Source organism: Athene noctua, chromosome 10, assembly GCF_965140245.1.
Source record: "Athene noctua chromosome 10, bAthNoc1.hap1.1, whole genome shotgun sequence".
Lineage (NCBI taxonomy): Eukaryota > Metazoa > Chordata > Aves > Strigiformes > Strigidae > Athene > Athene noctua.
This window is the reverse complement of record NC_134046.1, coordinates 5314104-5336370: the sequence shown is the minus strand read 5'-3', so window position 1 is coordinate 5336370 and position 22267 is coordinate 5314104. Positions and strand designations below refer to the sequence as shown.

At 41.2% G+C, this 22267-nt stretch overlaps 1 protein-coding gene across 1 annotated transcript in view; it reads right to left on the bottom strand.

Moving 5' to 3' along the window:
- PTPRG (protein tyrosine phosphatase receptor type G) overlaps positions 1-22267 on the bottom strand; it is a 421778-nt gene that overhangs the window by 95450 nt on the left and 304061 nt on the right. Inside the window, exons 6-8 of the mRNA XM_074913948.1 lie at positions 20787-20853; positions 9112-9269; positions 4245-4437 (exon numbers count right to left, since the gene is read on the bottom strand). Coding sequence (XP_074770049.1) covers positions 4245-4437; positions 9112-9269; positions 20787-20853 — 418 coding nt within the window. The remainder of the gene's footprint in view (positions 1-4244; positions 4438-9111; positions 9270-20786; positions 20854-22267) is intronic.

Below are 22267 nucleotides of genomic sequence, written 5' to 3'. Positions count from 1 at the left end.
TACTGAAGCAGGTAATGTTTTGTAAATACATCTCTGCTTGAGGGGACAACATGTGAAATTAGTAAGGAACATGTAGACTCGGGTCCTTGAACTAGATGGACTTTTATGTAAGAAATCTATTTGTCCCTGAAGAGCAATGTACACTATTAAATTGATAAATAATTAGCAATCCTTCTAGCACGGCTGCTTGAAAGGAGCCCATGCAAAGGCAGAAGCACAATATGTGATGTGACAGAGCAACAGAGTCCGAAGCCACAGAGGACAGGCCAGAGGAGAAAAGAGGCAATTTTAACAGAGATGATCATGTGTAAAAAAAAATCAAACAGTGCCACTGTCACCGACACTTCCAGTATCTGATGAATATTTTACAAATACAGTTGTGGTTTAGTATGTCTGTGCAGAGAACCTCTAACTTCAAAACTTTATATAAATCAGTAATGTAACACTGGTGAGCCCTCTTGTTATATTTTACAGGCCTGATGATCTGCATGATTTAACAGCAAGATCCACTGTATACCTTGAACCTCTGAAAGTTTGTTTTTCTTAAAAAATATTGTTGTGTGATGGTTTATTATCAGTCCACCGGTTACTACAATTACATAGCTGAACAGTATTTATCCTGAATGGTGTATTTCAGCAATAAGATATTTAAAGATAATATGTATGGTTTCTTGAAACAGCTCCAGGGTCAACTTAAGAATTAAGTTCAGCTCCTGGGCTCTGATTCAGCAAAGGTCTTATGCGTATGTTTTTATTCCAGGCATAGAAGCAGTTCTCAAGAGAACTGTTTTAAATCAACTTTTGCCAACAGAAGGAAGGAATGAGATAAAGGAACCAAATAAATCTCTTCTTGCTAAATACCAACACAAAAGGAAAACTGGAGTTTTCACTCCCAACTGAAAAATTAGCCCTCTACACTATTTCAGATTAGCTAAAATATTTTCAACATCTTGTATTCTGATGATTGAAAACACCACTCCCTCCCTTCATTGTCTCTTTAAAATTAAAAAAGAGGAGGAAGAGGAGAGTAACTGCAAAACAAAAGGTAACATTTATATTGGCTAACAAACTGGATCCAAATGCACTGACAGTTTTGGTTGACCTAAAAGAGCCTTTCCCAGAAGACATTTTATTTACCGAATGCCACTACTTACAGGGTTTTGCTAAGGAAATACTCAGAGGACTGGCATAAAGCGAGAAAAAGTTTTCCTCCAGTGTATCTGCATGTTATGCTACTGATCACAGTTCTGTGACCTGAGATGGCTTTGGTATCTGGGAGAAAAGACATTCCTGTTTGGTGCCAAACTGTTCAGGATAGCACGTTTGTCAATGGACAACTGCAGAGCCGCATCGCTTTGTGCTGATCTGAAATTCCCTATTCACCAGGGAATTCTGAAAATTATTCTAAACATTATGCAAATTGTTCTGGGCACATTTTCCTCCAAAATAAGACAGGCTTACATAACGAACACTACACTGTTTTCTAGATTAGCAATACTGCCCACAGACTTAATAGAGTGTGACAGAGGAAACAAATTGCAAAAATTCACACCGACAAACAAACCCAAACTTCCCCTCTAGAGCTGAAGACCATCACAAACTGTATCACCTTGCAGCAAGTAAAAGACACTTTTTTGTGACCTTGCCTTTTTCTACAGTACACAAATCTAAGCACAGGGAGGGTAGATGAGAACCAACATGTGACAGCCATTGGTTACATTGCTTAATGCAGTGTGGAAAGCATCGAGATGCAACCATGAGGTGTGCAGAAGAATCTGCATAAAATAAATTTGTTATGCTAACCCTACACTCTTATATTTGTATGCTAGACTGTCTGACTGAGAAGCGCTCTGTGCACTCGCTTCTCAGTACTTTTGCATGAATGACACTATATAAAGGGGTACTGTATTTACTAGCTGAATAAACAATAGGTTTTGCTTTCACTCAAGTATTATGACTTCAACTCATTTTATTTATATGTCAGTAGTTCAGAATGTGCAGTGGACCAGGCACATCATCACTGTTCACCTTTGTCAAAGAAGGGGCCAGAAACATCCACGTTGTTCTATCTGTGGAACAGCTATAACTCATCCCTGTAACCTTTGGAGGATACACTACAATCCATTTTGTAGCAGCAACACTGCAGCAACCTATTTATTTTTAAGTTCATGAAAAAAATGCACCTATTTTCAGTGTCTCCTGGTGTGCACACAACCCAAAAAGTGACAAGTTGACAGAGCCTGTACAAAGAGACCGGCTGCCCAGCCATTAGCCTCCTATAGTAAAAGCTCAAGGGACAAAAAAAAAAAAAAAATCCCAGACTCTAGCATCATCCCTGCCATTAGATGGCATGCTGAATGTTGTCACATCACAGGCCATGCATGCTCCCACCTCAGGGTCTCTCTTGAGCATGTTGTAAGCTCAAACTCCCAGGCAGGCATTAGAGTATCTGGACACCATGGGAGAGGACCCAGAGAGAACCTGCTCAGAACACCAGTCCCCGAGCGTGAAGGGTGTCAAGCACCCAGGCACCAAGCTAAGTGTGGATGAACAGTTGTGCAGCTCCCTTGCTCCTGTAGGCTGGCTCACATCATGTTAACTAAGCCATGTGTGCTTTAGAGTTCTTAAAGATCAAAGTCAATGTGAATCTTTCCAGTTACTCAAGTGCTCCTTTGGTATCAACACTTGCAACTTCAAGATCAGCCCATTAACTACAGACCTTAGCATTTGTAATGCTCTATCAAAATTGTGGGTTTCAGCTATTTACTATGAGGGTGAAAATCACCTAAAGCATTTTTATAATCTTAAAAACCGTTCAGTGAATTGAGGAATATGCAGGCATGTGGCCAAAGCAGTAAAATCTTGAATATTATACCACATGTACCAGAGGTACCTTGGCTGCACTCAAAATAAAAACTAGCCAGTTTTGTCACTTTTAACATAATGTAACCTATTAACTTTCATCACTGTTCTGGGTAAGTAATATGTACACAGAATATAACTGAAGAAATAAATATTGACACATGTTGCTGTTAAAACACTGATTGAAAACTGCAGGCCAGAGCATCAGAGCATAGCAGGGTTTCTTCATTCCCAAGATCTCCTTCTTACTTCTGATGTAAATTCTCCGTCCCAAGGCTGCCTTTAATGTACATGAGGTTTGTGTACGTGTATATTAGATATATATAAATAAGCACACTCACAGAATAATGAGCCCTGAGAAATACACTCTTCCAGCACTCTCTTGGGAGGGTGAGGTTGCTGAACGCAGCTGTTTTCATGATTCACATCCTCTAAAAACTATGCTCTCTGCGCGTGGCCAGGTGAAAATGCCAGGTAGGAGAGGGAAGCTTGTAAATCTGCTTAGCTGTTTCCTCCTGGCAAACTGCCCCTCTCTTTACCTCTACCCAGAACTGGTTAAGCACCAAGCACTTCTCGAGACTGAAGACTGGGAAGTACATGTCATTCGTCCTACCTATAAATAACACCATTCAATAAAATGAAGGCAAATAAAGGTAGTAAATTATATTTATTTCTAGTCTTATTTTATCCAGTATACATTTCTCTCGGAATTTTCGATGTGCTCCTCTAGCCAGGGCCGTCTGTGCCAACGCAACAACTGCAACCTCCCTCCCACCCGCCTCCATCCAGCTCATTATCCACTGTCTGACAGAAGCAAGCACCAGCTGCTCTACAAAAAAGGCACATGAAACACTTCAGCAAGACATGAGAAAATCACCTGCCTATAAGGAAGAGTTTTTTTTTCCCCTGTCACCACTACCAACAGATTGATACAAACGTTGAATTAAAAGGTCAGTGGTTCTTCAAAAGTCTTGTTACTGTAAAAATGAAACCCATAACCACATCTGGATACTCTATTCCCATTCCAACACCCAATGAGTCAGTGCTAATGGGGCCGAAATTTTACCTCTGACCTCGGCGTTTCATGTTTCCCTTTTGTCAGGCATCTCTAAGGCTCTTAGAGGGGGAAACAGGGACATCATCTATTTAAGACTCACATTCTGGGGCTTTATTGCTATGGCACCATGTGACAGTGAGTTTCACAGGTAATTGCAGCCATCTACAGGATTAGTTAATTTACTGACACATACCAACAAGGAACGCCTGCATAACTGCATTATTTCTTTGGTAGCTCACAGCTATCCTTGACACCGTTTAATGACAAAGTAGACGAAAAAAATTTCTCCTATTAGTCAAGTGCAAAATTCCTAAGTGTAATCTACCTTTGGAAGCTTCTGTGCCGAGTGGATTTTCCAAGATGTCTGTCATATCTTGGCTCCAAGCATCCTTCACTGCAGACTTAGACACCTTCCTGTTGTTCAGGCTTTGCTGTGGTCGAAAGTTATTTCTCAGGTACTCCACGGACTTGACGTGGTCTTGCTGTTCGGTGGTGAATATGGAGTAGAACGCCTCCAGCTGATTGCAGCCATCATGGCAGGGGAGAGAAAGGACATTAATTAGAAAAACAATGCGGTGAAATCCGGGTGGCTGATAAGAAAGTAAAATGGCAGGAAGCAAAATGTTGATGCCAAGACTGATAAACCACATGGGAAGTCAGGCTGCCCGCTGAAATCCCTGCCAACTGTCTTATCTCGGCACAGTGCTTATCCTGCCCAACAAGGGAGAAGGCCTTCTAGCAACCTGTGGATGTCTGTCATGGGCAAGGAAACATTTGTCCTTAGACCCTTTGTCTGGAAGGATTTTGTGTGTGACACAGCCACGCCAAACCCTCCTCACTGCTGGCACCGTTTCGTTTTGCAGTATCGCATCAAAAAGTGCTTCCAGGTCATTTCTCTCCAAGAGCCTTCTCCAGGTCAGGGCAACACTACCTTATCTCTGAATACCTTGCAAAGTTTAGCTGCCAGGCTAAACTTCACAGCCAGCTCTTGCAGCACTTGCACAGGAAGGTCACTGCAGTCGACACACCTTTAAGGGACGGACACTCAAACCCATGAGCTGGCTTGCCCAGGAGCCAGGTCAATAGCAGAATGGAGCAACCTCAGGACTACCAGTTCCAAGTGTCCTTACCTCCCTATCAACCAAAGTTCCCTCGATACCCAACTACAGGGTGAGAAAAAAATAACAGAGAATAAATGTATTTAGGTACAGTTAGCATATACACCTCTGGGAATAAGTTTCTTCTGTTGGATTCAGATGTGAGCTGTTTTTAATAAAATGTATTAACCTGCAAGAAAGAACTGTAATTGGAAAACTTTTCTGTTACTTTGTATCTCGGTATTCATACAAAGAAATTTCTAGCAAACTGAGGTGAAAATATTTTCAGCTAATGTTTTTCTCACAGCTATCAAGGTCAGTATAGCATTTACTAATACCTTGTTATCATTCAGGTCAAGAACTAGAATTAGTTATGTTGCTGCTGGAGAGACTGAGCAAGACAGAGCTGAGAAGGATTCAGTCCTGTTACTGTTTACATCAATTACATATATTGATGGTACGGATTTTGGGAGCACAGAATCTGGCCCAAGACTTTAAAAAGGGACTTGAATTATACTCACAGCTTAATGACAGGTCACTTGGAACCCTTTTCAACAAGGGCATCTGCTCGAGAAGCTATGGAGAAGTCTGTGAGTCCTGAAATTTGCAACTGGGAAAACCTATCATTGTAGCCTCGATTGATAGTACTGATAAAAATAATCAAAGAAAGGTGTAACAGAGCGGTTAAGCATCCTCCTCTGAATCAAGAGGCACTCACTACCATTAATTTCCCTTCAAACCAGCACTCTGAACTCCCTTTTGCTGCTGCTGTCCAGCTTGCCCAGTCTCCCAGGCTTCACAATCCCGGCTGTTAGACTGAAATCTGTAAAACGTCTCTGACCCCCAGGGCAGGAGAGAGTCAATTTTTACACAGGGTAAGGATGGACCTTGCAGCTCTAATCCTGAGTTTGGCAGCTTTGCACTAGAACACAAAAACAAGGGAACTGAATCCCGCTACAGGCAATCACCTCTGAGATAACAGGATAACTCAGGCTTATACATTTTTAGCAGTAGCTTCCCCTAATCACAACTACTTTTACTGTACAAGCAGGGAAACTGAGGCAGGGGGACAGCAGGGAGGGGTGACAGCCAGTGACCAGTTCCCATCGCAGGCAGGGAACTCACACACTGCTTCCAGCCTTGCAGGTACTGATGATGGGATTTGAGTTACACTTTTTCTGCACCTCAGATGAATGCCCTAGTCCCCAGTTCCCAACTACCATTCTCTCTCTGATTCTTCAGAGAAACATCTTGAAAACTCTTGAAAAGCATTTCCTAATTATTAGCAAGAGCTCATCAGAAGCATTGATGGATGGGTTAAAAAAGGGGTAAAGGGATTATTATCTTACATGCTTGTCTTGAGAAAACAGTCCAACAGATGATCCTGCTATGCCCCTCTGTGAAAGCACAGACCAAAACTCCTGTGAATATTTACGTATGTTTTGTACTTCATTCACTGGAAGCAGTTTTGACCAAGTCAGCTAACAGGGCTTTAGGTTACTTTATAAAAACTCAAGAACTTGGGTAGCAACTGCTTCTCTGAAGTCAAGTCTCTAGGCTTACACATCCATGACATTAATTGAATTTTTAAACTTTCAGAGAGAACTTTTAAAATATTTTCTTCTGCCATGCTACCTTGGGGAGGTATAATTGCATTTTAACAACTGCCAATTCAAATATGATTTTTAACCTTCCCCTTTTTATGTGTTGAAGTATATATAAGTCATTTCAACTTCATTTTTACTATAAAAATATTATCTACCACAAATGAGAAATTAATTTATCTATAGCTGCCAGAAAAGTAAAAAAAATTGTAAGAGCTGCAGTCAAGGAGCTACATTCATGTTCTTCAAGGAGTACAAGAGCTCCTGTTCAGAAGAAGAAATGAAAAGCTGTTGTAAAACTATTGTAGATACAGGGAAACCTGATCTAAAACTCCGAGTCATGTAATTACAAACCATTAAAGCCTGATGTGCACAGTTTTCTAAGGGCTGGATATACAAATGGCAATTAAAAATACTGAAACCATTATAAGCACAATGAGATACTCTAGGTGTGTATTACTAGAGATAATGCCATACTTTGGGTCATCGAAAGCACTTAGCTTTACAATGCATCTGCAGGGTGACACGGCTTGTCCTGTTTTGTTGTCTAATTATCAGGAAAGATGACGATGATGGAGCATTGAGAATAAAATATAGAAGCCTCCACAAATGGACCACTTCAGAACTGTCCTTTTTACAGCAAGGTATTTTGCACAAAAGCAAGGATTTAATTGGAACAGCAACAAAGCTTAAACAATATCACTTTTCCCCTCTGGGATTACAGGCTGCTTCACGTGGTTTGTGATAAAGAAGGTTAAACTATGGCAATGGATTATGTTGCACTGTTTCTGTTAGAGGAACAAATAATAATCATAGCAATGGCAGGGTGGCAGGCTCTTAAAATACACCCATCTAGGGCTGCCAAGGGGAAGAATACTATTATTTATTCCACATGTGTTGTAGTATCAATGAAAGTCTGTCTACACACAGAATTCCCAGCCCTTCATCCACACATGCATGCATAAAGCAGCACAATGCTAAATTTTAAAGGCTTGACTTGGCACGGTTACTGTTGTACAGCACAGGAAAGAAGCTATGCCAGGATAAAGTACCTTTATACCATTATAGTGATGGCCATAATTGATATTTAATAGTTTATTAGCATTTGTTAAAAAAGAAAAAGAAGAAAGAAGTCATGACCCACCTGATGCATATGCAGGGCATAAAACTGAGTGTGGGCCAGGCCTCGCAGCCACCAAATAATAAACAGTAAACTTATTGATGTAGTGAAAAGCTACAAGGGATTGCAAGTATCCTGCAGGCAAGGACAGAATTCAAAATGATCTCGACAATCAGAGAAATGGCCTGAAAAAAAACAAAGGGTCCGATTCAACCAGGACCATGTGCAAAGAGTCCCACGCTTCAGCCAGAACCGTGGGCTGCATGAACGCATGATGTGCTCAGCACTGCTAGAGCGCGCTCTGGGGAAAGCCTCTAGCAAAAGGGTTCCTGCTGACCAGGAGCTGAACACGGGCAATAACGTCATGCTTTTGTGAAAAAGGCTAAAATAACACCAGCATGAGTGGCCAGACACATGAATCCTGCCATGTCTCTCAGCCTTGGGAGGGCCCCAGCTGAAGCGTTGCAACCGGTTTTGAACACAGCACTTCAAAAAAAAAAAGATGAAAGAGTCTACGGGAGAAGCAATGGGTTCTAGAAAACATAAAAAAAACCCCAGAGGCAGGGGCATGGCCATCGCCTTCCACCCTTTTGAAATCTATAAGAACCAGCATCTGTCAGTCAGGATCACCCGATGAACTATTCACTTATACTTTACAGAATTAGGGTATTTAAAAAGTTTGTTTCCAGTGGCTTATGCCAGATGAATAAAAGGAAAGACTAACTTCAGCAGGATGGCTTTCTCAAGACAACAATCCTACAATGTCAAAATACACTTAACTGGTAAACATCTGACTCCATCTAGCCATTACTTTATTGGGAGCATTCTTCTCCAGGCAAATCCCAGACATTGCGTCTATTTGCATTAAAAGCTGCTATGTGCTAATTTTAAGGATTTGTGCACTAGCTCTCTGAGCACATAATGGCAGCTTTACTGTGTTATAAAAACAGTTAAGCATGGAGAATTAATGGAAAGATGTCTTTTCTAATGTAATTAGTTCAAATTACTAAATCTGAGCAGAACTGAAATCACTCACTTTACTTTGAAAAGAAAGTTTCAATTAAAAAGAATAAAAAGGAATTCCATGTAAATATTTACACCATAGCTTAAATTTAATCTTAACAAAAACAATACTAAATAAATCATTGAGAGGAAACTGGGTTTCTTGTTGTACTGTCTTCTTAAGACTGATAGCTCATGTTCAGAAACAATATTACTTAGGAGGAAAAAAAAAAATAAAAATCACCGACACTTCCTTTTTTGTCAACAGAAACATTTTTGTTCTCAAAATTAAAACGGCAGGTTTTGAAAACCCTGTCTTAAAGAGGGCAAACCAAGAGATGGACTTCTCTAACAAACACACCAACACACCTGATGGTAAGAAATGGGAACAGGCTTCCGAAAAACGATCCACTCCACGATCTCACTACATGGAGGAGTAGTCAGAGAACCTGCGTAGCGGTAGTAACTCCCCAGCGACGTCGGCAGAAGGTCCCTCAGCACAAAGGGATCCAGAAAGGTCTCCTTCTCTGCAGGGAAGATTGACAAGCAGAATTACACATTTTTTTACGTGTCTTTAAAACAGACATCACATCGATAGGCAGCCTAACAAGGTGTAATGGCAACAACATATTTTATCATATATATAATGAAAGATGAAAACACCCTATCAGGACGGCTCTGTAAGAGTTGATGTGTTGATTATTAAAAGAGCAGCCAAAATGCTAGTCAATCCTATACCGAACAGGCACGCTCCTATTTTGAGTGTGTGCAGGTGTGAAACGCCCTTGTTATCCCACTGGTTTGTGTTAGCATAGAAACAACACCGCATTCAGTGGTTTCAGCACTCAGTAAATGGCTCTTCAGCTTGACGGCAGTGAGGGTTCACCAAGACCCAGCAGGGACACAGCTGGGCCCAGCAGTCCTGCCCGACCAAAAAGCATCAGGTAGCGTATCCGTCCCCCCTCAGCCACCGGGAAAAGGATGCGGGAGCGGGGTCGATCCCTCTGCAGGTTGCTGAGGTGGAGGAGGCAGCTCCATACTGCTCAGCCAAACGTCTCTGGGAGCTGCCAGGGGGATGGATGGAGCTGAGGAGCAGGGCTGCAGGGCACCTCTGAAGCTCAACGTGGTGCTCAAAGTAGCGTCCAGCCAGGGGTGGTTTGGGACTGCCCGCCCCGGGCACACAGGCATTGCCGGCGGTGCCTCTATAATACCACAGAAACACATTCCAGAGGTAAGACCGCTGCCTCTTCTCCCTAACCCAAGAAACTCCTTCCCAGGGTCCAACAGTCTGGGGACAATCTCCTTCCTCTGAGAAGCTCCTTGGACAGCCTGAAATGCAAAGCTAAGCACTGAAAGCATTTAGCTTCAAGTAACAGTGACAAGCTGGTAATATTTAACATTGTGAAGAAAAATAAATAAATGAAAGGAGGGAGCAGCTGCAGGCAAGACAATTTCCCTGCCATCCCTGAACATTTATCCTCTGCAATTTATGTTGACTCACAGGCCAAAGCTCCCTCTCAGCCTGTGCAAAGGTGTTCACTGCCTCAGGGCATGCTGACACGGGAGGCTCTCCCATACATCTCTATTCCTCACTTTCTATATTCCTTGTGCCTCAAACAAGAGTCCACATTTGGGTGGCAGGAACTCTTCTCCCTCTGTCTCAGCAGAGCTGCTAAGCAAGCCCACTCCCCCTGCAGCAGAGCAGAGAAGCAGGTAGGCTGGTGATTGACACAATCTTCCAAATCAGAAGGAAAAGAAAAAGGATGAAGTCTGCAGAATTCACTTCCATAGCATCCCACAGTTTTCTACAAGTCTTGATCAAATCAAGAGTTGCCTATACCTCTGAGCAGTAGTCTGATAATCGCGGATTTTTTTCCTCCACTGCTGCTGCAATATGCAAAAATGCACTTCAGACATCTATTCTTCTGCACAACATCAACAGGTGTGCAATGTTTTCATAGCCTTTAGCATTCCGAAATATAAGTAGTTCCATTAAAGTCGAAGTATACATTGTAAGGGAATACTGCAATCTCTTCGTTAACAATTTCTTTCCTTCTAATCTAAGTAGGTATCAACTACTTCTGCACCTCCAAAAAGGAAATAAAAAACAATAAAACTCTTTTTCCTCTTCATAGTCTACCGTCGGGGAAAAAAGTGTGCTTAGGTAATAAATAGTAAAATATATATGATTGGCCAAAGTTCAAAAAGATTCTAATCAAGAAGTCATAATCACAGCAAAAGGTCGTATTTAATTTGATTGGCTTATTTTTATGCAGGAAAAAATTGGTTAGAAAAGCTGCAAACTCAGTCACAGGACTTGATTTCCAAATGCAGCACACATACATCTTCACAGCGAAATTACACGGGTTTTCTATTTAAGAAACTGTCTCTATATGGAAGCTGAGCACACAGTGGACCACTATGAATCTGAAAAAGCATTTGAACATGCAAACATCCTCGCTGCGTTAACAGGCAATGCCTATATATGAAATAGATGGGAGGTAGAGGGACATTTTGAAAAGTGATTTCCTCTTGTATTTAAGAAAAAAAAGTTTCAGTTTAAATTAACAATTTATCTATTTTTAGCTTTCGTGACCTTTTATTTAGAATCATGGAATCAGTTAAGATGCTGGATAAACATTCCATGAGAAATCGAGAATATGGAGTATCCCTTTATCAAAGGATGGCAGGAGAACGAAGCTCATTTTACACTTTCAAGGATTTTTGTGCCATATGCTGACAATATTATATTTTAATAATTAATTGTTCATCAAAGGAAAAGATGAAGAACAGGGATGCTAAATTCAAAGTTATTCAAATTGCAAAAATGAATAATACATGACTTTTATATTAAATACACACTGTATTAAGTAGTCTACATTTCATCCAACTCTGTCTTTCATTTTTAAACATTTTGAACTACAATATGAATAATCAACCAAGGGAAGCTTATTTAGACAGAGAAATACCTTATTTGAATGCAAACTGGAAGTATCCGACTTATGATTAAATTTTGGCTATCAATTAGGGAGGCTTTTTTCCTAAGCATTTGGAAAGTCATAGTCAGTTGTGAAAAAGAATATTTCTTGAGGAAAAAGTAGCTTTCTAATACACAGTTTAAGTAGGGCAGGGTGTACTCGATCTAATTTTTCATGGATACAAGCAATGCTATACGTTTCCATTAATGAATTCAAAAGATTAAAATTAAAAACATACATATAATTGGATTAAAATAACTACTGAAATAGATGTTAATCAATTGATTATGCTTTCATAACCTAATACTTGTGAAAACTGATCATTCATTTGCATCACTTCCATCTAGATGCATGGTGCAGAGCTTTAGAAACCAGTCACAAACAGATCTTCACATGTCACTTAAAGAAAAAGGGACTTAGAAATTCAGGATTCTACCTCCCATATCCTTCAAGAGCATATACAAACAGTAAATGCCATGAAATTATGTACCTAAGAGCTTGAGACATTTTTGAAAACGGGATTTTCAAGTCATGTCACTTTTAAAATATCAACCTTAAATTAGTGATTGTTGTTGGTAAAACCGTAAGGAGAATAATTTGCGAGCTAAGCAACAGAATTCACTGAATATGGTAGAAATATTTTATATATATACGTACACACATATGTGTATGTATATAATTCGTACTAAATGGGAAAGAACAAGGTTGAACATAATATTACAACTTTCCTCACTGTCTTTTATGACCAGCTTCTATTTCCCATTTTCAGTGCTTGGGATGGGCATGAATTGTGCCAGAAGGCTGGGAACAGACTGAGCAGAATGAGGAGTTTCCAGGAGGGAGAAAGTGGACAAGGCTGGGAACTACAGGATCTACAAGACAGCATTTGCTGGACGGATAAAAGCAATAAAACACACCAACGAAAACATGTGTTCACCTGCAAGTACCTGTGAACCACTGCAAGCAATGCTGCAAAACTGATCCAGCAGCCACCTACTCTTCTTAGGCATAAACCAGAGCCCCTCATCTAAGTGGTCCCTTCTGCTGCTCCTTGTCCTACTCCCATCCCAGCACCAAAAACAGGTGGGCATCCAAGCAGAAAAATAAACAACTGGGAAATTGGAGCCCCGGAGACCGTGCCCATAAGGACAGGCCCTCGAACTAGAGAGCATTCCTCTGGGAAAGCAACAACAAACGTGCTGCTGCAGCCACCACTCCCAGGCAACACAGAAAAAAGCAGCACCTGAGACATCCACTGAGATGCCCCACTAATGCAGGGCAGCCAATAGGACCGACAGTTGACAAACAGCAATACTTTGTTCACAGCACCAAGGCTCGTAAAAAAACGTTCACTCTAATATTTCCACAGGAAAAATTACAAAGTACCACAGAGTCATTGCTGACAATTAAGACAATGAATGTGACATTTAAACTACTGAGTGTTCCACAGCATGAAAGGACAATATTGTCTTTTAACTCTTAGGTTTACAAAAAAAAAAAAAAAAATTAAACAGAGCCAGCGGGCAACATATTTGACCACCTGATACAACATTCATGTCTACCTCTCAGCTCTTCTCCTGTAACAGCAGTGTAAAAAGTCACCCCCAGTATATTCTTTGTTTGGGCTGGTAAATCTCCTCACTGTTTTGCATGGGACCAAGGGCCATTTTTTGTACAACCTAACCCAAAAGCAGAGCAATTACAGCTAAACTATTTACGCTCCTTATTTGTCAAGGCTAGATATGAACTAATACTGAATTGTGCACAATAGTTTTCCAAGCAGAGGAAAAAACCAGATAGCAGTAGTAGATCTCCACCAACTACTGCAGTTTTCACAAGTTGATGCCAACAAATATACTGCAAGAAGCATCAGTTGAACATTTTGAGTTCAAGGATGACTTGCTAAAAATACATTCTGTAAAACACTGGATAAAGACAGACCTGAATTTTAACCAAATCACTGTAGAGTAAGAGGCTTCTGGAGATATGCAGGTAAACAGCACACAGCTATCTGTGATCAAAACCGTTTTTAAATCTAACAGGAACTTGGATTGGAGATCACAAGAAAATAACTATATGCCAAGTCCATTTATATCTCATGGAATGCTCTGGGACTTTCATCATGCTTTTCTGTAATAAAACAGGAACTTGGCTGCATTGAAAACAATATCTTAAAATGAGCTTATTTCCAAAATTAACGTATGTGCAATGCCTGATAGGTGGAAACGCTACCCAGCTACACTTTGAATAACTGAAATCTGCAATACCAATATGAAGAGCTTTGAAAGTCTCCCAAATTTGTTAAACAATGTTACTGCCAATTTCATTTTCGCAATGAGCCAAGTAATTCTAAAGCTTCTGCATTCAAACATTTAAAAAGCAAACACACAAAAATAATCAAAAGGACACCATGCCACACACCCACCGAGCCAGAACTCCCCAGATCAAGCAGGCTGCACACCAGAGCCAGGGACCAGACTCGGTGGTGATTTTAAAGATGAGGTTACAAATAGTGTATGTTACTTTAACTGAAGAGATCAGCAGATGAGTACTTGCTTTGTAAATCCAGCATGAAGAGCAGTTTCTGACAGTCCTCTGTACTCAGGGTAATCCTTGTCATTTATCGTGCAATTATTTTTCTCACTTTTATTTAGTTTTTTAAAAACCAGAGCCTCTGCTGAACAACGTAAGGAACAGTAAGGACACAGAAAGCACAGCAAGGTGGGGAGAAAGGGAATGAGATAATAACACAGTCTTGCAGACTAATTTAATCTGAGACAACTGGTGAGTGGTACAAAAAACAGGAGGAAATTAAAAAAGGCAAGTCTCTTGTGCAAAAATAATTGAACATTTCCATGCCAGGTGTTGGTCTCAGGCTTAACTTTTCCCACTCCCTCTCTTAAAACATCTTAGGAGGAAAAGGTTTAGCTAGGGAGGAGAGGTCTTAACTTTTTAAAGAAGTAAAAAATAATTCTGAACCTTTAATGCTTAAGCACTGCTGATGCAGAGCTTGGCAGCCTGGCTGTTGCCATTCTAGACTGGGATGAGACTTCTCCATCTTTCGCAAAACCTAACCTGAGGCAGAGGCACATGTTCAGACAAGGCTGGAAGGACATGGAAACTAAGGAAATTCAGAATGTGCACCAGGGATAGGAGGAAAAAAAACCTATGGCAAGGGATTTAGAAGAGATGGTCCTTGGAGAGAGCTGGACCCTGACAGAGGTAGGGTGAGGTGAGGCAGAAGCAGCCAGAGAGTGTGGGCTGTTCACATCTGCTCCAGAAGAGCCAGAGCAAATCTGGGCATTCTCAGACTTCACCACCCATCTCTTCTCAGCAAACGTCCTCAAAACCCACCAGCAAAGCACCCAGCTCCTCCCTCGTGCAGGTGTTTTGTTCAGATTCAGCCTCAACCTTAATTCTTAACTTTTAATAACTGCAATCTTCTTTCTGTTAGTTTGAATTAGTTTTTCTGTGCAATATATTAATTCTATGTCAGTTCACTGGTCTTTACCCAAGCGTGACCAGCACTGCTTTCTGCAGAGCAGACAGGTGAAGGACCAGCGATTTCCAGCGCTTCCATCAGTTATTCTTTTAAATGATACAGACCCCTGCAGCTATGCACAGAGCTGCCCTATATAAAGGTGTGAACTTATCACCTCTGCTTCTCATCTTCATTTCCCACTTCCCTCCCCCTCCCCTTTGCTCCACAGCAATTGAGTCCTGGCCCCTTTCACAGGGCTCCTCTGACTGTGAACACAAGAACAGATCAGAAAACAAAAGAATATAACCAGATCATCCCCCTGGAAAAAGAACTGCTTCTCCACATTTCCTTCTTGGTTTAACACATCGCACTGCTCTCCCTTTGATGGCCTTTCTTGTTCCAAATTGGGCTGCTGCTTTCTTCAAAGTTTTACTTTAAAAGATGAGGTCCCATGGTATCGCATCTCACCCTCACCCCTCTCCCCCGCCTTTCTTCTCTATAACCCCTGGATATTTGGTGCAGAAAGCAAACAGCTTGTCAGGTGGTGTTATGGTTAAAAGTTAAAAACAAAAGAAAAAGCCTGTCATGCTGCTAATGGTGTTTTCTTGTTATTATGCCTTCTGGTGTGATAGATCCACAGGGTAACTAACACTGTCTGGATTGCTTCCTTTTTAGTGCTGATTTATTTTAACAGGTTATTCACTGCCTTTTTGCCTAGGACAGCTGAAGACATGTGCAATATTATTAATTTTCTATCCTTTTTTCATTATTAAAGCAATTCTCTTTCCACTGTATTTTGGTATAGCGTCCCCAGTAGCCCCTGAAACTTTGGTGGTCACCACAAACTTTCCTGAACACCTCTTGCCCCATCTCAAGGGATACCCAAGATCACACTCTGCTCCATGCTGAGCTTAAGTTATGGCATTTTAATAATACAAAGGCAAAAGAAAAAAGCAAGATTTTTTTTCCAAACTGCCTTTTAAATAAACAAAGGTTCCTCTCTTCCCCTCACCCCACCCCACATTCGCAAACAAGCAACAGATGCCATGGATTCACTTTGTACCTGAGCTTTTGATCTGTCTGCACTTTGATTTTCAGTGCTCACTTTTGACAAGGAAGGGAATAAGAGCCCCATTTTTGTGACATTAATAGAGGCTTTTCTGCTGTGGTAATTTATTTGTGCTCTGTTAATAATTTTCTGCTGATCCGTGTAGATTCTTGATGACAGACACAGAGAACAGGACAGAGTGACAAAACATGGTTTCCATCACCCTGAAAGCTTTTCCGGGGGCCTGGGGTAGTGTGGGGAGCTGCTGCTCCCTCTGACAACCATGTGCCTTTATGATAGAACAGAACTGTGCAGAGCACCCGTGCCCAGGCTGGGAGAGGGCAAATGCTGTGCAGCCTCCAGCTCTGGGCACTGCCCTCAGGACTGACATCGGGGAAGGAGACTCATTTTAATGCCTTTCAGGCAGCTGGTAAGAACAAGGAAAAGGCATTTCTAAGAGGCTTACATACAAAATGGTACTAAAAAGGGCAAGTCAAAGACAGCAGAGATGGGAAAAAGCAATGTTTTTTGTGCAACAGCTCCATCCCGCTAGGTGCTCCTCTGAGATCTTGCTGAAGCATGTGGCAGACAAAAGCTTTAGTAGCCATTTTAATGCAAATCAACTGTATAAGACATAACCTGGTATTTCACATTTTCCTAATTCCCACAAGGGCATAATCATTCTCTCTGAGGTCCCGGGAGCCTCCTCAGCCCTTGCACAAGAGCAGCTCCATCCTGCCCCATCCTCTTCAGCATCAGGAGGAAGGACGAGGAGCAGAGGCAGGGCGCTCAGCCGAGCACATGGGCAGCAAAACAGAGGCAGAAAAGTCTGATTTGTAGCACCATGACTTGCCCATGTGTGGTGCAAGTGCAGCCAGGCATTCGTGACTTTATTACTTCAGCAACTTCAACTAAGGACGTCCACGATTCCACCAGCACCAGTATCGCTGGAGACCTTTCCCATCAGCTTTCGTGATGAGAAGAGCATTTGAAGAGGAACTAAAAAAGACCCCCAGTGGTCAGAGCTGTAAGAGACTGGCAAGTCGGCATCAGAAAATTCATATCACGCCTGCCCGTACTCCACCCCTTCTGCAGAGAGAGGGCTGCACACTCCCAGCTGCCAGTCCCTGGTGGGCTCCGTGGCAGACACACACTCGCCGTGTGCTTTGCGGCAGGGAAAGCAGGAGTGAGAATAGCAAGCACCTCGCTGGCGGGAGGTGTGACAAATCCTTGGCAGAGCACAAAACCAAAAGCAATTTTAAAATCAGCAACAGGCATCTGACAGCTCTGAAAAGAGCCTCCCCGGCGTTCGTGTGCCTATACAATGCTCTGCGAGGGCGGACGCAGGAGCTGGGGAGCATCGACGTGACGGGAACGTGCTGTTCGGCAGGAAGATGCGGGGCAAACCCGAAAGCATTATCATTGATCCAAACATTGTTAGGCAGTTTGGTACAGCACTGGTTTTCCTTCCAGCTAAGAAACTTTATACGGTTGCTCATGTAAAATTAAGCTTAATGTGGCATTAAGATTCTACAAAATTATGCCTGGAGATGAGGAAACAAAGTGAACTCTGAGTAGCGACTAAGCCTGCATTGATTTTTATGTGTGCATTTCTCTATCATTGTTACTAAGCTGGTGACACTGTGAAGGGCACAATTATTTATGTTCCATCAAATTAGTAAGTAATTCAAATCCCTGACGAAATCTCAAGCAAAAATTGCTTTCACTTCCACAGAAAGTGCTTCTGACACTTAAATTGTTCACTTACCCCTGGAAGGGCACTGTAAGAATACCAGATCCTCACAGAAAAAATGAAAAGCTATGTGAGAAAAATTAAAAACCACCTCATCACTCATCAGTACCATCCCTAAATCTAACTGAGAGTCATTGGATCTGTCAACATTATGGGCACACGCCCTATACAGCGTGGTGCAGAGTGGAGTCCCCATATAGGACCAGACCTTCTACTACCACCACAAGGCAGATGAAGCAATGAGGATGATGATGAGTCTTCGTATGGGTGTGTAATTTCCTCTTTGAAAACTGAATGATTGTGAGGAAGGAGTGACTGTCCAGCACAACCCAGGAAGGATGCTCTGCTGGTTGGAGGGAGAGGGATACGGAGAAGCAAGGAAATCTTACTTAAATAGGTGTGTTGAGATGAGGCAGATGGAAGGAGCAAAGCTGAGGGGCTAGAGGTCTCTCCAGCCAGGAGAGGATATATGAACATGTTCTAATTTAAAAGCAAGACAGTTATCTCAACATTTGTATGCATTCTTGATTTCTACATTATAGGCATGTGCCTTGGCATTGTACTGATGACCTGAAAACAACATGGGCATGGAAATGTTATAAAATGGAAAGAAACTTAAGGTTTCAATTTTGCCTTTCTCCAGCTCCTTTTGTTGAATCCTTGCTTGATCCAACCACTCTATCCAAAAACCACAAGAGTTTTCCACTGTGTTTCAGCCAAAAAGTCCATGTTGCCTTAGGGTCCCAGACAAATGTAGCCAAATGGAAGGCAGGAAGGACTTTTCAGATAAATTCATAAAAACGTGCTTGTGTAAGATGTAAGTAAGTTACATCAAGAAAAGAAATGAGAGTCTCTGGACTAAAAGCTCACATCTTTAATATTATTCTATATAATAACATTAAAAGAGAGATACAATATTGGAATTCTTCACTGAAGCGTTCCATCAGTATTTAAGTTAAAGAGAACAATTTCTTTGAACAACTACTTTGTAGGAGGAAATTCCCTTAGTCTAGCCACCAAAAGAACCTTAGAAAAGGCCTTTAATCAGGGCCTTTGAAACAGGAAGGAAAGCAAGATTTGCCTCTTTTTCTCCCTTAATGTTTTGAAAAGGAAACAAGCTATTGAAATATATCAAGCAATTTCCTTTACTTGAAACACTAGCAGCCTTCTGTGCATTGTGAGCAAAACAAAAATAAAAGCCTTTTATCCACCCAGATTTTGCTGTGGGTAGGCAGCACCAAGACGGACTAATCATTATGTGGTCAGGGAATCACAACCTCGGGATCTTGTCACATCCTACCCAAACAATTATTTTTGGGAATGGAGTAATACTCTTAGGAGGCATCGGTGTGATTATCCACTAGTGGCTATTTCGGTTGCAGCAGCGAGGAGCAAGAGAGGGAGCAGAAAAAACCCGATGTGAGATGGCTAAAACACTGTCACGCTTGCGGGGGGTAAAGAGTCTTGAAAAGCAGGCAGGTGGAAAACAAAGCTAAAGAGAGATCCCGGCCCAGTTAAACGGCAGCTTGACTTCAGTGCCAAATTACATAGCCACTGAAAAATCCTTGCAGCCCAACTCAGCCTCACTTTGGTTTTGCTGGCCCGTTTTGTTACCCAGTGGGAGCCAGATAATACCATCTACTTTTGTTGAAAACAAAACAGTTTTTCAGCTCAGTGTGTTGCTTTTATTTCACATCAGAACACTGCAATTTATAAACAGAAAAACCTATGGAAAATTCTCTAAATGAAGGACTTATGGTATGTTATCATTTAACCCCTATTTTTCACTTTCTTTGGATTTATTGGTGTTCCCAGTTGCAGTGTTAAATGACTCTGAAAGGAGAGCAATTAATCCAAAATTCTATTTGTTTTAATCTAACACTGTCAACTAGTTTTAGGTTTGCAGTCAAGAGAAAAAAAATGTTTGTTAAGCTCTACAGCACTAGCTAATGTCTAAAGACAATCCTCGGAAAAGGTGCAAAGATGTTTTATCACAGCACTGTAGATGGGACGGAGATTTATTATAGTACCTAGCACCATTCCAGCAGATGCCTTTTGAATTACAATGAGACTATTAAAACTTTACAAATCATTATATTAAAACCTGACAAGAGTACTTTGGGAACTGGAGCATCTTGATGTCATTGCTAATGATGCATTACCTGTGATAAGGTTTCAGGAAAATTCCTAAGTAAAAACTGGTTATAAAAGTATAAAATATATTAATATTTATTTCAGTACCTGCTATAAGTTCAAGGATAATAGGTTTATATGCATCAGAACAGCCGAATGATCGTATTTATGTCAGCATTAGAAAGATGTTCATCTGCTGCAAAGTTTAATTAATTTTCATAGATAGTTAATTTTCTGTTTCATTATCAGCTCCCTAAATTTGAAAGACAAATAATTTATAAACAAATAGAAACTTCAGAGAGGAGTATTTTTAGAGCAAGTAGAAGATAAATAGCAGGAGTGAAGCATCAACGCTGCCTTCGAAGTACTAATATGAATGATATATTGTGGTAGGTTTTGATTGATAACTTACGCATTCTAGAGCACTGACTGAAAAGAAACAAATTGTTTACTGTTAACCCCAAACCATTTTCAGGTAACAAATGACTCTGATCTTTACCAATCAAATAATGGCTGTCATGCCCTTAAACATCAGTGAATGAGGAATGTGCAGGCTCACCACGTCCTTCCAGGGGTGACCTGATCCCTTAAGGACAATATTCCTGCCCTTCTCCCCTTCCTGGCAAGGAGAAAGTTTAAGCAGCTACTTACCATGATGTACGACGCCCTTCAACCCATGGATAATGGGATCCAGTGCTTGATTGTCCCTCTGACTGACCTACATGCAAAGGATACAGGATTGGTTACATCTATTCTGGCATCAGGCAGAACAGTCTCAGTTTAATCTTCTAACGAGAAGAAAAAAAGATGTTATCTAACAAGCTGCTTAGTTCTCACATTTACAATGGCTCTTCACCAAATGCCAAAGATACGTGGTGTAATAAAATAAAGTAAGGAAGGTTAAATCAAAAGAAAGCATCCTCTGAATTCATTAAAATATTAGCCCTATTATCAGCCCAGCAAAACCTAAAAACAGTGAGCTCGTTTTTCTTCATCTACTGCTTTCATAGAGAAAAACTGCTGTGATAAACAAAAGTTATCTCAGACCGGTTTGTTGCTTACCAATACAGGAATCAGTCTAGTGCTGCCACTGGAATCAGTGAAGCTGGACACCTTTCAGCCGTGATGGAGTTGAGCCTTGGCATCTCTTTGCTATTCATGTTTTTACATTTATTTATAGTTTAGTGTCACTCGGATAAGGGAGAGAGGAAAAAAGCTTTGTAAGAGAATCTAGAAGAAACCTCTGATTTTGGACAATGTATTTGCCTGCACTGCCAGAGCAAAAACTGGTATCCTGCGGTATTTCTTCTACCACCCAGCAATCACCCGTGTCCTCTGCAACGGTGAGACTCAGCACCAGAGAGAGGAGGGGAAGGCAGTTGGAAGGATTAACCATGTTGAGCTCCACAACTTCTAAAGGAAGCCCATCACTTCAGTCACTTAGCTGTAACACAGCCAAGGAATTTACAACCAATAATGATTTTTTTTTTTTTTAACCTTTGGCCTCTTCAGAGAAACTGATGGAATAACTCTTCACTTTCTGTGAACATGTTGCATTATTTAAGATACTTGCCAATTTACTTTTGAGAAATAAATACTGGCATGTATCTCATTCACGTGGTGTGTTTTCCTTTTGGTTTCCATTTTTCCCCCCCCCACCAGTTCAGTATCAGAAGCCTGGCCAGCGTTGGATCATTTTTGGATGGACTGCTCCCAATGGGCAAACACACTGAATGCAAAAGAGCTCTACTTTTCTGCCTGCCCATGATCCCAATGTCATGAGGAAAACCAGAGTTCAATCACTTTGTGGCCATGTATTAACATATGAGGAAAGGAGTGGAGACAACAGAAGAAATCCCTGAGAGAGGACTGTCGTGCCCAGCAGGGAACACACTGTCGTGTGAAGTGCAGAATCAGCTTGGAGCACACTCTTAGGACGAGAATGTCATTGACTGCAGCACAACCCAAAAGTGCATTATTGTAAAAAAAAAAAAAAATCACAAAAATGGCCTGAGGAGAAAACTGGAATCTGTTGCCCAAGTTTCACAAGCACTAGCATGTCTCTTCTCATCCTTCCTCCCCATGGCTAATTAGGAACCTTAGAAACCTCATTTTCTTCTTAGCCAACTGCA